We start from the raw sequence: 15,411 nt of genomic DNA on the forward strand, positions 1-15,411 counted from the left end.
ACTCTGCTTTTCTAATGTTAATGTACCAGTTATATAAGAAATACGGGGTGGGGGGGGGGGTTCTTCCACAATTATGTTCAACATGATATCATAATTCTGAAAACTGGACGTAATCTTTGTTAAAGGAAATTATTGCATTTTACCATTTTATCTTGTGCTTCTAATGTAACTTAAATTCCCATTCTAATAGTGGAATATAAGAGGCCTTAATTCTTTGTGTCTCTCTTAAAGCGGCAGCGACCACAATACCAGCTCTATGGCTTTTTTCTTTTTTTTTTTTTTAAATGCCGTGACTAAAGATCAGATTGTGAAGCCGCTGAGGCCGTGTCCCTGTGAAAGGAAACACAGCACATTACGTTAATAAACAACTGTAGGAGTGTTCTCCATCCAGGAATAACTCAGGGCATTAAGGTTTGCGGTCTTTTGTCTACAGTGCAGCAAGAAGTGTAATGAAAACAAAAACACCAACACATAAAAAATACAATTTATGCTCTTTTATCAAGCGAAGAAAAAGTTGGTTAACGTTTGAAAAGGGAGCAGTAATGTAAATTTATTGACAATTTTATTGTAATAATTAGATGTTTACACAGTCTGGACATTGTGGCTAAATCACTTCTAGCATGTTTATTTGCAAGGAGCTGTTTTCTGGGTACTGCTGCAGGTTCATTAAGAAGACAGACTGTATTCAGATTCAAAGAAACAACCACCTCCCCTTCTCCCCTTCTCTGTTTTATATTTACCAAAAAAAAAAAAAAAAAAAAGAAAAGAAAAAAAAAAGGCTACAAATAATGAAGTAAAATACAGAATTCCCTTCATAAAGAAAACAACTTCCCTCGTGGCCCTGAAATAGCTCGAAAATAAATCTTGTATTGAATATCTTAATGCAAAGCATTAGAGAGACCACCTTTAATGACTACAACTAGCCTTTAATACCTAGTATGTAAATGGCAATCTGGTTTTGACTAAGAATAAATTATAGCCCAGTATTAGGGAAGCTCTCCCTTGCCTTTTTCTTCAAAAAACAAAACAAAACAAAACAAAACAAAACCCAGTATTTATTTTAGGCGAGAGGCTTCTCCTCTCAATATGTTTTAAATGAGAAAACCTCGTTAAGGGAGAAATATTTCTTTTAAAGGAGTCTCAAATCAGATTAATGGATTAAAATTGCACATTTGAATACTTTTACTAAATTTAAAATCTCTACGTGGCTCTCGCCCGTTAATTTTTTGTGCTTCTGTACTGATCTCAAACGTGTTGCTCTAATACGGTGCTCGTAATTTTCAAACCGAGCTCAAATGGAAATGACAGATCTTCAGTTAGGCAAAAATAGCAATGAAGTACCAGGAAAATAAATTGTGAACAAAATAATCTTTAGAAAAGGTAGGAAATGAGAATAATTTTATAGCATGATACGAATCCAATAACCAAAGCATATTCGGGGCAATTCTATCAATTTTTAAATTTTAAAAACTGTTTAAAAACTTAGCACTAAATGCTAAGCTATAATGTGTTGCCAGCCTTAGTATACTTCCATTAGAATTAAGTAGTAATCAATACACACTATTTATTGCTATCCGCCACAGCACCAGAAGCAGCAAAGGACGGTGTGCTAGCAAGTAAAAATTCTCTATTATAATTATTTAGGAAGAGGAGGAAGAGTTTTCAGAATGATCTGACTTATTTTAATCACAATTACCACAGTTCATTGTATGCCCAACTCTTTTCCTTGACCAAAATAGTCATGAAAATGCATCATGACAGGAATACTTTCCCAGTAAAGCTTATGATGATAAGAGAAGCATTTATTTTAGAAAGCAGATAGGAACAGGTATACAATGCGACTATTTTTAAAGTTAATGGAATTGAATAATGGTTCAAAGTAATCAAGGAATCACATTGTATAGCACTATCTTAAAGAGAAGTGCTAAAAATTAATTCTATGCTATAATGGCATTATTGGATATGTTGCTGGAATTCTATACTGCATAACATTATACATTATCACCGCTAGGCTAAAAAAATGGAATCTTCTCTGACGCTGTATGATAACAAATATATTTAATAATCTTAAATAAACTCAAACTTACTTTGATATCTACACTTCTAAGTAATTCAAGATATGAGAAATGAATTTTTAAAAAATCAGATCATGAAAGCCATTATTATTTGAAGGAATATGCTCAATTTTTTAGATAATTTAAATTATTTAAGAGTCCTTTGCATTTTTTATTAACTTTGCCTAAAGTTATAACATTAAAGCATTAAGGTTACATGTAATAAGATTCCAGTTTGCCCTGATCTCCAGTCCCATATTTTCACAAACTCCACCCTGAGACTAGTGCTACTCTACAAGCCTAATTTGATCAAACCGGATGGTCTCATTCCTAGATATGCACCTGAAGAAAATGTTTAACTCCAAAGTGCGTATTCACAGGTGAACAATCAATGCTACCCCATCTGGAAGACACGGTTCATAAAGAGAGTAGGTATTGGTCAAAAGGAACCTGTACCAAAATGTTCCTTAGAGTATTTGTTACAAAACAATATTCAAAGGCTAAGTTAAGTCCAACCAACTATGAACAACACACACCTAAAACCTATTATTCAGATTGATGGTTTTTTAATACCAAAAGAAAAGTTTAGTTTGAAATTTTCCAGATGGAAGTTAACATCTCTGTTATTGAAACCCCGATTAACAGAAAGTAACCATAGCTTGGACAAACAGTGGCTTGATTCAAAAAATGCATTTAGGATTACAGGAGAATTCAATCCCAAACTCCCTGAGGATGGTTCGCGTTAATTCTCTCCGTAAAATAATAAAAGCAGCTGCCCACGAACATTATCCCAAACAGCAGCACAGCCAGGGCTGAGTACTACAATTGTTTCCCCTCGTTTGCTTTTGGTGGGAAGGAGACATTTTTATTTTGACCCATTGCTTCATTTCAGTTCTCATACCTCCAACACAGGAAAGCCCTATTTAACGCTGTCATTGGTCTGTCAAGTCACCTCCAAATATAACCTCACTTGAGCCCAACTACACCCTGGGAGGAAGAAAGAACAGTGCTGCTGGTATTTGCAGGCGAGGAAACTTATTCTAGGGCACAGTGCATTCGAGAACCGAAACTAGAATTTTGACCCCGATTCTAATGGTCTTCCTACTACCCATGCTCGGCTGGTGCAACTCTGTCCCCAACTGAAAGAAAAGAGTCTTTTTGCCTCTAATTTTTTTTAATGCTTATTTATTTTTGAGAGAGAGAGAGAGAGAGAACGAAGAAGGGGCAGAGAGAGAGGTAGACACAGAATCAGAAGCAGGTTCCAGGCTCCAAGCTGTCAGCAGAGACCAATGAGGGGCTCGAACTCACAGACCGCGAGATCACGACCCGAGTCGAAGTTGGACACTTAACAAACTCAGCCACCCAGGCGCCCCAGAGTCTTTTTCCCTAAAGGGGTAGGGGGCCACTCGGCTTTCTGAACGATGTTTTACCATAACTGGCAGCAACTCTAAAAGACAGTCACATCATTCACACACCTAATATTTTGGTTTTGGTTCCCCACACACTTAATTCAGTAGGTACAAGCATTCCAGAAATCAATCTTTTCGTCTGAACCAATACTGAAACCCTCTCGCCTACCTTCCCAACTGTACACTTTAAAAAATTAGATAGAAAGATAGAGAGATTCATTCCAGGGTGTGTGTGCACGTGTGCGTGTGTGTGTTACTCCCAGCTTATATTCAAGATAGTCTTCTAGGTTCAGATTTAACAAAATCAGAGAGCCTTTTTTTTTTTAAATGACTTAGGACACTGCTAATGATTTAAACTGCTAAGGACTGCACAAAGGTAAGGCTACCTGGGGCTGTTCTCCTTCCCTGAGTTTATGTCCTGTCTATTTTATTTAGACCCTGAGTTTTCTTGGAAAAGACTGCGACAATGCTGTTTGAAATGCCCCTAGCACACTGTTGGCACTTAAATGTAATTATTCAAAATGGAATCATTTAATTAGATAGGAAGAGAAATAGCAAGTCCTGAGATGATAATAAAGAATAAAGTAAATATGCTGACCGACTGATGCAAAGCAACAGATAGGAGGCAACAACACACACTCACAAGATAGCTACGTTTTAATTTCTCAATGCAGGACATACGTTAACGGGATAGACACACAGTTATATACCTTGTTTTTGCAGGTTCACGGAAAGCAGAGAACACGGCTGATATTAATCACTCCGTAGAGTGGTAAAGAATTCCACACATCATGCCTCATAGGACGGAGCTCCTTGGGAGAGTCTGAGGAAGAGGAGGAAAGTGGAGGAAGATGAATGAAGGGCGGACCACAAGGGTTTGAACTGGGAATTGGGAGTGAATCACATATCTGCCTGGATGGGACAGGTTATATTGCACCAACTCGATCCACTTGGTGGGCAGCTGGCGAGCAAGACAATGCAAAGTCCATTGCTCCCTGTCCTGAGTACTAGGCATGGAAACATTTCAGAGTAGCCGATACAATGAAATACCCCTTGGAAACTGAACTTCAGTTCACCTTCTTTTGGGCTACGAGACAGCCAATGGTGCAGGATGTACTCGACTATAAAAGGGCTCAATTTTACCCCTCCTCTGGCGAAACCGCAAAGCCCTAAAACGGATGTTAGTCTTAACTTATCTCCTATTCCCCCACCCCTGCTAGCTTCCAATCCCTGACATACAAAAAGGTTTTTTGTGTTTTTTTTTCTTTTTCTTTCAAAGCATTTGTTCAAACAACAAAACAGAAGACTTTATGGAGCCCTGTACAAGGTACCACGTAGGTGCCCAAGAAATAAGACCTCTTACTTAGAGTCGGAAAGACCAATAAAAGCTACAAAATTATACAAGTTTTTTATAATGAAGTTTGTTTATTGATTGTAAAAGGGCTGAACAGTTAATAATAATTCTTTAAACTGAAAAAAATAAAGATCCATTTACCACTCCCCCCCCTACCCCCCCCCCACCCCACTCACACACAACTAATTAAAACTACTTAACTATTTGAGACAGAAACAGCCACTTTAAAGACTTTTCTAAGGCTTTCCTGGCTGGTCAGTTGCCTTGGGCATTTCTTTTGGAGAGGCAGAGAGGATGAGAAAAGGTCGTTAGAGGCACGTCCCTTTGGCCTGGTGTCCTCTCTCGGCTCTCTGCTGCCTTGACTATTTTCAGCCAGACTGGAAGTTCAAGGATAGAAATATTCCTGTGTTAAAGTTTCTCCTTCATTGTGGATTAGCTGCTTCAGATTTGATACAGTCACCATGGGCTGCTTCAACTACTAAATGAGGCAAATTCTGCTGTCTGATGATCAATTCTTGAACTTTTCACATGCTCCAGACTACTTCATAAGAATGGTGCCATCGCCAGTAGTCAATATGCTTTTATTGAGTGCCTACTATATGCTAGAATTATGCATTTGGTTTGAATTTGTCACAGTACTGGGAAGCAGAATGTTGCTGCATTTAAGGGAGGGAGGCCGGGAACTTCCTACTCTGGACGTTGGGACAAATTACTTATGCTCAGTTTCCTAATCAGGAAAATGGGAATAAACAACAGATCTTACCTCATAGCGTTGCTAGAAGGGTTCAATGCAAAGTACAGAGCAAGACAAATAGTAAACAGTTACTGCTGGCTATTGTTATTGCTCGTCAAATTGTTATTACTTCGACATGATAGTTAAAGAGCACGAGGTTTGCTAAATGGACTCCAGAGAGGGCTGGGAAGAGGGGGCAGCATATGGCAATCTGCTCGTTTGTTGGAACTTTCTCCTCCTTTTATGTAGTCATTTTTAAATTTTTTTAAATGTCTGTTTATTTTTGAGAGAGAAAGACAGAGCGTGAGCGAGGGAGAGGCAGAGAGAGAGGGAGACACAGAATCCGAAGCAGGCTCCAGGCTCTGGGCTGTCAGCCCGGAGCCCGATGATGCGGGGCTCAGACCCGCCAACTGTGAGATCACGACCTGAGCCGAAGTCGGACGCTTAACCGACTGAGCCACCCAGGCGCCCCTAAAGCTGTCAATTTTAATTGGGGTACGTTGCTGTCAGGAATTTTCTCCTCGGAGAAAAGGACACTTGGCGCAAACTGCCGCTTAAGCTACCAAATGGCACCTGCTTTCGCGCTAGCAGGAGTGATATCTTTATATTACGAAGTTGAGGCCAATAAACAGAAAGTAGACGAGTGCTGTTCTCTGTTACCTCTCTGAGTAATGGACATTGAAAAAAGTGAAAAGGGAGAAGAGAGTAACCTAGGAAAACACTTTCCAAAGTTTCGGTGTCAAGAAAAGCGCCTAAGGAATGGGCATTTGAGGGGCCCCTGGGTGGCTCAGTTGGTTAAGTGTCCGACTCTCGGTTTCGGCTCAGGTCACGATCTCACGGGTTCAAGTCCCACGTTGGGCCCTGTGCTGACAGTGTGGAGCCTGCTTGGGATTGTCTCTCTCTCTTTAAATAAATAAACAAACAAACAAACAAATAAATAAATAAATAAATAAATAAATAAATAAATAAATATAAAAGAAGTGGGCATTTGAGACGATTTCTATTTTCACCTTTGCCAATATTCACAAGTTGACTTGCTGAGCTTCCCGCCTCCTTCCCACCATCACAGACCTAACCTGGGCACTGGTATGACTAAGGCTACTTTCCACATTTATGGTTCCTTTCATCTCGGGAGTCAAAGCATTCCAGTTGACGTGATAATACAAGAAATAGGGAGTAAAGGTTAAAAAAAAAAAAAAAAAAGACCAGGAAAATAAGTTGTGGTTGGATTGGGCAACCACAGTGCAACTTCCCGCTTTCCGAAATTCCTTTTTGATCCATTCAAGGCCACAGCTTCCAAGGTCAGAAGGCCTCTCTGACGTCGGCCAGGTGGAATCCAAGCCAGCTGCCATTCGGAATGTAATGGAAAGTGAAACTAGATCACTTGCCCCACGCTGCCTGGGTCGGCTGTGCCTTCTTGAAAAGAGTCACGACGAACAGCAAAGGCAGGCAGGAAACCTCTGAAGACAAGCGGCCACACTCAACTTTGTTTTTTACCATCTCCCTCAATTCTGTTGCCACCGATCAAATCCAGTCCACTTGTTGATAGTGTTATGGGGACAGTGAAACTACTTTTAAAGACTCAGTAAAAGGGACTGATCTTTTGATGGGGAGAATGTTGTCGGTCAGAAAGCTGAGGTATTAACTCATGGAGGCATTTTCTCTACTAGGTGGAGAAGTCAGGCCCTTTTCTTCTTAACTCTCAAGTCTTGAGAGAACGGTAGGTTGCCAAATCAGTTAATTAACAAATATTTACTGGACACACACCATATACTCTGAAGTACCATGCTGGCAATAAATCCTGGGTTTGTGTCCAACTAATGATAGAGCAGATTCTACTAGGGAAAAAAAGAAAAAGCTCTTCAAACCTGGCGTTAATGAAATGCCATTCCATGTTACTGTGACCATATAATTTTCTGAGTAGTTACCTCATCCCTGCAAAATGTTATACAATCAGGGGTTCTAACGGCTATTCTAGAACTCAGCTAGAAGGTGGTGACCGGTATATGTAGGCTGAAGCTGCGGATGTCTAGACATTCCTTGTTCCCACACCAGAGCATAAACTGTTTAAATTACGCATTTGAGTGTAGGTTAAGTTGGTAGAAAGATACTTTAATAATACACTATTTATTTGTTTCTCTGTATTTTGGAATACTCGGGATTTGAGTCACAAACTAAGCCATTTTAACAAATGTTTTTATGTAATGGATATTAATTATATCCCTTCGACCTCTGAGTCAAGTTTTCTATGGCTTGACCATGTTTTAATCTCTAACACCTCCTTCTTTACCCTGTAGACTGCTTTTCAATACTCTCACCTCTCTTGAACTCAAGAGACGTAAAAGTGATTTCTATACAGATTGTGTCTATAATTCTATTCAACTGAGATACAAACAACCGATTTATCCAAAATTTAGAGGCACTCTTTCTTGAGTTAGAAATTTTTGCAACACTTTGCTCGGTCTCACTGGTGAAGTTCAAACTTTTAGACCACCACGTATGCTAAGGTCAGTTTCCCTATGGTGGCTGAACTGCAATTCTGGATCTCTACTATAGAACTCAGTTCTGGGTTCTGCATTTAATCATGACCCTGGAAGGTACCAGCCTCTATGACGTGAATAGCAATAGTTTAGGCAGGAGAAATTACAGGAAATTAGAAATCATTCGAACTATGGGGGAATCTTAACTGGAAACATTTTAGAAACAACTGAATGAAATCTCCACTCTTCATCCTATCTCCACACTGATAGCAACCCACCTCCCACATGCATAGATTTCACTTACAGATGGCTGAAAAGTAATTTTCTATGGTCCTACGATACTTTATGTAATTATCTGTAATTAAATGAACACAAGGTAAAAATAGTCAACTGAAAATAATATAAAGTATTCAGAACAATTATGAGGCTAAGCAACGTTTTTCATAAGAGAAAGGGTCACATGCAACAAAGTGGCAAAAACAGAATGGAGTGAGCTGTGGTTAAGTGTAAATCCTATAGCAATGAAAGTCATTTGTATTATCCTTACTTCTTTGAATAAATTCAGATGACAGCTCTATTTCATTTCTTCATTCAGTTTGGAGGCCAGATGGCATTAGAATCATTTACTTCACCTTGTTGTGCTTAATTACTACAATCAACACACTATTTTCCAAATTAATCATAACAAAGTAATTTCATTAGTAACACAGCAGGCTGTTGAATTATTAGCATCATAACAGTTTGCAAACAATTAAACTTTATTTGAACCTTAAAAATTTGCAGAGTGGAACATTATTGTAAGATCTAATGGCAATAGAGTACAAATTCAGTACAGAGCAAATAATCAAGCAAAATGCTATATAAAATATGACTTACAATCACCTTTGAAAAAAATTAGCTCTCTAACTGTTCATAGAAAAACAAATAAAAGCTAAGCAAACATAATGAGAACATAGCAATTAGCATATTTTCTAACAAGCCATGTTGTTTAAATTCACATTAATGATATTATTATGATCTTGAAGAGAGTGTGATATATTGTCAAGGGTGTAAAGAAAACTTTCTCCCTTGTAGTATACAAATGATTTTGCCAAATGAATACAAAGGAGTCATGCATTGAAAGTAATGATTATTTTTCTTATCACTCTAATTTGAAATCTTTCGTTTCCCTTCCTGTCTCCCACCTATATTCAAGTTAAACAAGAACAAAGGCCAGAGCAGCTCTGGACAGAAGTTAACACTTTATTTCTGTATTGTCACCATTCACAGAGACTATCCAGATTGGAATTGTTGGTCATCAGTTGGCAAAGGACTCCCTCTCCTGGATTAACTGTAAAAGGAGGCAAAACTCTTTTACATGCTTTACACGCAGCTCCAGTTTGTGCCCGAGTGGGGGAGGGGCTGCCCAGTGCTTTGGTATGTGATGAAAAGCTGCTGCCACCTACTGGCCGAGCAGGAAAATCTTCCCTTCAACCAGAAGCATGAAACCTGTATCCATTACCAAAATTACATTTTCAGGGGAGACCCACGACTGCTTTTGCTTTTCGTCTCTCAGGCTTTGAAAAGCAGACCACTAAATTTGTCTCCAGTTGTCTCATCTATGCTGAGATGATTTCAACCTGCTCCAACGGGTCTCTATTAGGAACAGATTGACGAGTGCACAAATTCATTTCCGAAAGCTTTAACTTGACAATGTCTAATTTATGTAAACTGGACTTGACCCGCAATCCCTAAAACTAAAATATATACTTCATCCCATTTGAAATCTGATGATCACAGTATTGAGAAGATAACATTAAATGTAAGCTCTGAAATACTGCTTATAAATAGTTTTATATAAATTAAGGGGGGGTTTCAACTCATTCATGGTTAGCATTTTTACCTTTATAAAACAAACATCTGAAAAGTTCAACAAAGGTGGTACCCCCCAATCAATGATTCAAAATTACATGAGTCTATCCACATCAAATAATTATCCAATCAGCAGGGCATTTTGATATGTATCAAGGCCACACTGCTACCTTGGTGGCATTGAAAATAATACCCTTGATTTCAAATATACACGGAAAGGTGATGTAATCGTTCCACAAATCTTGCTGCGGCTGCACAACACAGACCTCCAGTGTCGGCTAACCCTACCTTTCCACTTGCCTATTGGTACGTGTTCCCACCACGATTTCTATGCTCTCCTCTCTGAGCCCTTCCTTTTCTATTCACTGCTCTGAGAAGTGTAAAGGAGACTCAGATCTGGGGTTCTACTGTTCTGTGCTGGGACTTTAACAGCACAGCAGTGATCGGGCAGGATAAGGCAGTGCTCCGTTAGGTCTCCTTACTTTGAAACTGCATACGGAGACTCTTTAGGCCATTGTATTACACAGAATGGGCTTTCTTATGAATTTTTTATTTTATTCCATGTAAATACAGAACGGTGGTGGAAAACGTTGGCAAGTCCATCATCTAATCAGGATGTTTGTTACTGAGAAAGGGCTCGGCATGGACCGTGGTTCTGGTCTGCATGTGTCACAGGTGTCCGTGCACTGCCATCGGGAAGCCTGTCATCTTTTCTTTCTTGTGGCTATATTTAACACGAAGGAAACTTGCCAATCAGTAAGATTCTTTCATGAAAATATGTTACTACTGTGTGAAAGATAAGTACTAAGATGGTTATCAAAGCCACATTCTTTAGATAGCATCTACCAGAAGTTGGCATGATATACTCAATTCAAATTTCTATGAAATTACGTATTATACTCTAAAATATAATTGACATCCAACACAAAGAGAAATTACAACTCATAATGAAAGTAGCAGGGAGTGTGCAGTACATAGAAAATTACGCTGAATTCTTCACAAAAATCAAATGAGTAAATAAAAACTACATTTATTTCTTAGCAGAATAGCAACAGGTACAAGTTTCCTGCCTGCATCTAATTTACATTAATATTCTTTATTTAATTTCACATCAGAGGAATATTATAATGAATGCATAAAATAACAGTTAAAGACAAACGTTCAAGAAAACACAAAAAGGTTATGAGCTGCCACGCAGGCTTTCAAGATGATTCTAAATCCAAAGCATTTACTGACTAGTAGAAGAATCTTCCTTTTCTGCAGGCAGAAAGGGAAAGTTGCAGCTTAATTTTTTTCTTCAGTTGAAATGTTGATTTTTCCTGCTTAGAAAAAAAATTACATTTTTAGCCAAGGAAAAATGAACATTTTGTCAATTCAGCTCCTCAGAAAGGCCGTAAAAAGTGACACTTTACTAAAGAGGAGAAGGTTTGGGAAAACATCCAGTTGTTAGCAAAGGGACTTTCTCTAAATAAATCTATTTCCAAAGTAAATTCTATGAAGTTATTTAAAAATTAAACCAGATTTAAAAAAAAAAAAAGATGATGATGATGATGGGGGAAGCATGATCTTGGTGCTATCAGAAAACTACAAAGACTTTTTAAAAGGCAAAGACTCATAATGCAGAGACCAAGAGAACATATGAGCTATTACAGAATATTGGATTAAAATGTACTTACCCAGGACTCTCAAATATCATACATCTCCATTATGTAGGCTTTCGGCACCAAGCCAATGGCTCCCTTCATTTCTCCTACCCACCAGCCATATCTATTGTATTCCTAATTGAAAACAATATGCAATATTAACCTTTAGACTGGTATAAGTACAATGTCGTTTATATGCAACTTCTTAGAAATGTTATTTCTTTTTATAAAGTTACAAGAGCTTGAGCTGCAAATTGAAACATTTTAATCTTTTTGTTTGTTTGTTTCTGGACACTTAAAAATGCTGTTAGGCAAAGATTTAAATTAACGCGTAAGACAAAGCCTGTTTATGACTCCATATAGAACACAGAAACAGTCACTTGGGATAAGAACTTAGCAAATGAAACTACATGAGGAAGTCAGTTCCCTGGGCCCATTTCCCTTCTCCCTCCCCCCCCCCCCCACACACACACAGACACACACACAGACGCATGCACGCACAGGCAAGCACACTCGTGGTCTGGGAGACAACTTTTCTACGCAAACACCAGCTCTAGATGCTACAGGGTTATAGCCAAGATCCTTAGGATACTATCTTTGCCTTCAAGAAGCTTATCATCTAGCAAGGAAAGAATTACTTTTTCACAATAAACTAATTCCTACTAAACTCATATGACTAAAGATCATTTAGAATGTAGAGCTACGCCTCCTCTTAAGAAAAATCTAATACGTGTGTATAGACATTTTAAACAGACAAATGAAAGAATAAGAAAACACTAGTAATATCTGCAAATATTTGTTTTACAAAATAATTTTTAAAGGCTCCTTTTAAAAAGCTTCCCTAAGGCATTTATTATTGCTTTCAACTAATCATAAACTTCATTAGATAAAGGATGGGTGGCAGGAATTTAAAGGTGGTGTTAGGAGTCACCCTTACAGTAGAAGATCAATAAGAAATAAAGGATCTCAAGTTATAAAGGCAAAATATTCATCTAGCTGTAAAAAAAGAGTGATTGATGAGTCACTTCTGCGTTTACTTTGCAACGTGAGATAAACCTGTACCTGCGTTTCTCCCCTTTGCCTCCACTGACAGATACGACACTGCTTTAAGCATTACGAACACTCTGTAACTGGTCTCATATGTCTGCCAGATTGACTAATGTATTTTTATCTCAAATTTATTTATGTTTAGTGAGATACAAACAAAGTAAAATGAATTACAAGTTTCAAGAATAATATCTTCCAAAAGCAATACTCGGCAAAAGCATTGTAGGACCCAAATTTAATTTTTCATGGAAGATAAATTTTTAAAATCAATCCCCAAAGTAATTCAATAGGCTATGATTTTCCAACATCTGAGTCCTAGATAAATGTGCATATGCATATTGAGTTACAGGTGGGGAGGGAATATTCAGACTAGCACAGACTTCACATTTGTATTGATTAGCATGCTATTGACCAGCTGAAAGGAAAATCATACAATTCTTCAATACAAATGTAAAAACATTAGCATGTGTGTATTGATAATGTGGTCTATCGATAGAACACAGGATTAAAACCTCTATGTGCTTTTTAAACGGTGGGTTGTACAAGAATTAGGTTTATTGGAAGAAAAAGGTGGAAGGAAAATATGAGATGGGGGGGTAAGGCTAACCCTGTACTTATTCTCAAGAGGGCACAGCTCTGGTTAATGAAGACGGAGGGCTCAAGGTTTTAAGTTTAAAAGTTCAACGATAGTGTGAATTTAGTGGATAAAACTATCTAAAAGCAATGAAAATAGTCTGATGCCCGAACTTAGTGATAATGACTATAATCTACATGGGATATATTTATCAGAAGAAAACACCAACTTACTGAAAGCTATGATTAGCAACCATTATATCTTAATAGGAACCTAATAAAACTGCCCTTTTCAATTTTTAAGGCAATGAATACAATTAGAGCCTAATGCTTAAGAAAACAAATGTATTTAACCTTCCAGAGGCAAAAGGCCTACACTGCAAGATTTCAAAGTGGATGGTTAACAGGGTAGGTCTGACTATGAAAGCTCTTACCCAATGTCAATGTAAGACTTTAAAAAAAAAAAAAAAAAAAAATTGAATGTTTGTAAAGAGCAAGGGAACCAGCGCCCCCAACAGGCAGACAGAGAACATATTCAATGAGAGGGCATATTAAGACCCAAATCGGCTTTCAGAGACTAGTACTCAATCTGGGCTTCCAGGTTTTAATTCAAATACAAACAAGAATGCTCATATCATTTTATAATATTCCACTTTGGTTATAATCTGTACTCTCAACTGAGGGCATATCATCATTCTCAAAAAGCTCACTCACATCCAAAGTTAAGAAAATGGATTTCCAATGAATCATTTCACCAAAGGACCAATGACACACTTCACACTTGAGAGAATTCTGCCTGATGGTCACTGGTCAGATTCATTAAATAGAAAGTACCCTTGAAAACAGGGGGGAGGGGCTTATGCAGCTGCAAACAAATCCCTTACAAGTAACATTCTAGGAAAAAATAAAGTTTCAGACTCAAATTATCTTAAATGCTTCGCTTAATTTAAAACAATTCAAAAGCATATGAAATTTGCTCATAAAAGTTTCCTAAACCATCACAGGTTTAAATCAGAAAAGGGTAAAAATAAAAAACCAGAACGTTCATTACTTTACACTTGTAAAGGATTCCACAGAACACTCCTGTGTGGAATTAAGAAGCAAGATAAAATACAGTGAGGTAAAAATCTAGGAGGCAAATTTATGGATTTACACTGTGGCCATTAGAGTATGTCGACAAGATTGCAAACACAGAAGCTTTTACTTTTATCATTACCATCCTCTGTATGAGCCTCTTGAGCAACATGAATCCCAATTAAACCATTTGCAGCCTATAAATTGGAAAGAAGATGCTTTGGAGTACGGTATTCTAAACTTGAGCCTCAAGATTCAGTATCCTACGAGCTTTCCTTCTGAAGAAGCAGATCTGCCTCTCTGCCTCCCCTGTTTGCCGCTCCCAAATAAATGTGATTACAAATGATATATTACTTACAGTGGAAAGAATGCAATCCAGACAATGTTGTCTTACCGTCCACGTGCTAATTATAGTATTGTTCTAAAAGTCGCGGGTGGGTCGTTAAAAAAAAAAAAAAAAAAGATCAACAACCCTCAAACCTTATCTTGTTATTAAACAACAAAAAAGAAAGAGACAAACAACCACTCCAGGCTGCCATCTAAATCTCTGAAAGGTTAGGAAGCATCATGCCACCTTTATGGCACACGAGGTCTCAGGTACGAGAAGGTATGCCATCTGGTATCCCTCACCCTACTCGGCTCTTAACATCAACCGAAATGCTAACATAGGCAAGTGGCTGTGCTTCAGGAGGACTGATAAAATAATGAAGAGTCCTTTAATCTACAGGAAACCATTCCAGTCAATTTATAAGAAATATTGCATCCCTTTGTAGGACGTGTAATTATTTTCTATTAATCATGTGCTATAAAGCTACATTATGCGGTTATTCTGTTATCACTAGAAAGAGGCCTGCAGTCAGCTTCTGACAATGTTAGGTAATTACTAACACAAAGCTTCTTTCTCCTCCCGTACTAATGCTATCAAGATCCAGAGGTGTGGCGATGCTTACTGTATAAAAATAGTACTCAAAAGAAATTCAGTATCTGCAAAATGGATGGCTTCCAGGCAAAATGCAACGTGGCAGGCGAGGAAGCAAAAAAAGCCAAACTTGCCCAATAACCCGGGAAGATAATTGTAAAGCGGCACTGCCCAGTTGTGCTCTCACCCCTGTTTTCCATTTTCACGCCGTTGAAATAGTTTTTTATTTGTTTTGTTTTGTAGTAAAATGTGAGGCTTCCACTAATAGTTGTTA

The 15,411-nt window shown here is 38.0% G+C and overlaps 1 protein-coding gene across 4 annotated transcripts in view; it reads right to left on the minus strand.

Moving 5' to 3' along the window:
• The window catches only part of SKAP2 (src kinase associated phosphoprotein 2), a 194,147-nt gene that overhangs the window by 9,232 nt on the left and 169,504 nt on the right, over positions 1 to 15,411 (minus strand). Inside the window, exons 12-14 of one of the 4 annotated variants that reach the window (XR_006211749.1) lie at positions 14,577 to 14,639; positions 11,558 to 11,659; positions 4,174 to 4,286 (exon numbers count right to left, since the gene is read on the minus strand). Coding sequence is in view for 3 of the 4 variants with exons in the window: in XM_042968681.1 (XP_042824615.1) it covers positions 11,567 to 11,659; positions 14,577 to 14,639 (156 nt within the window). In the remaining variant the exon portion in view is untranslated. Of the gene's footprint in view, positions 1 to 4,173; positions 4,287 to 8,766; positions 11,204 to 11,557; positions 11,660 to 14,576; positions 14,640 to 15,411 lie in introns of those variants that run through there. The other 3 variants (XM_042968681.1, XM_042968675.1, XM_042968687.1) reach the window with 3 other exon arrangements.

This window comes from Panthera tigris, chromosome A2 (assembly GCF_018350195.1).
Source record: "Panthera tigris isolate Pti1 chromosome A2, P.tigris_Pti1_mat1.1, whole genome shotgun sequence".
NCBI lineage: Eukaryota > Metazoa > Chordata > Mammalia > Carnivora > Felidae > Panthera > Panthera tigris.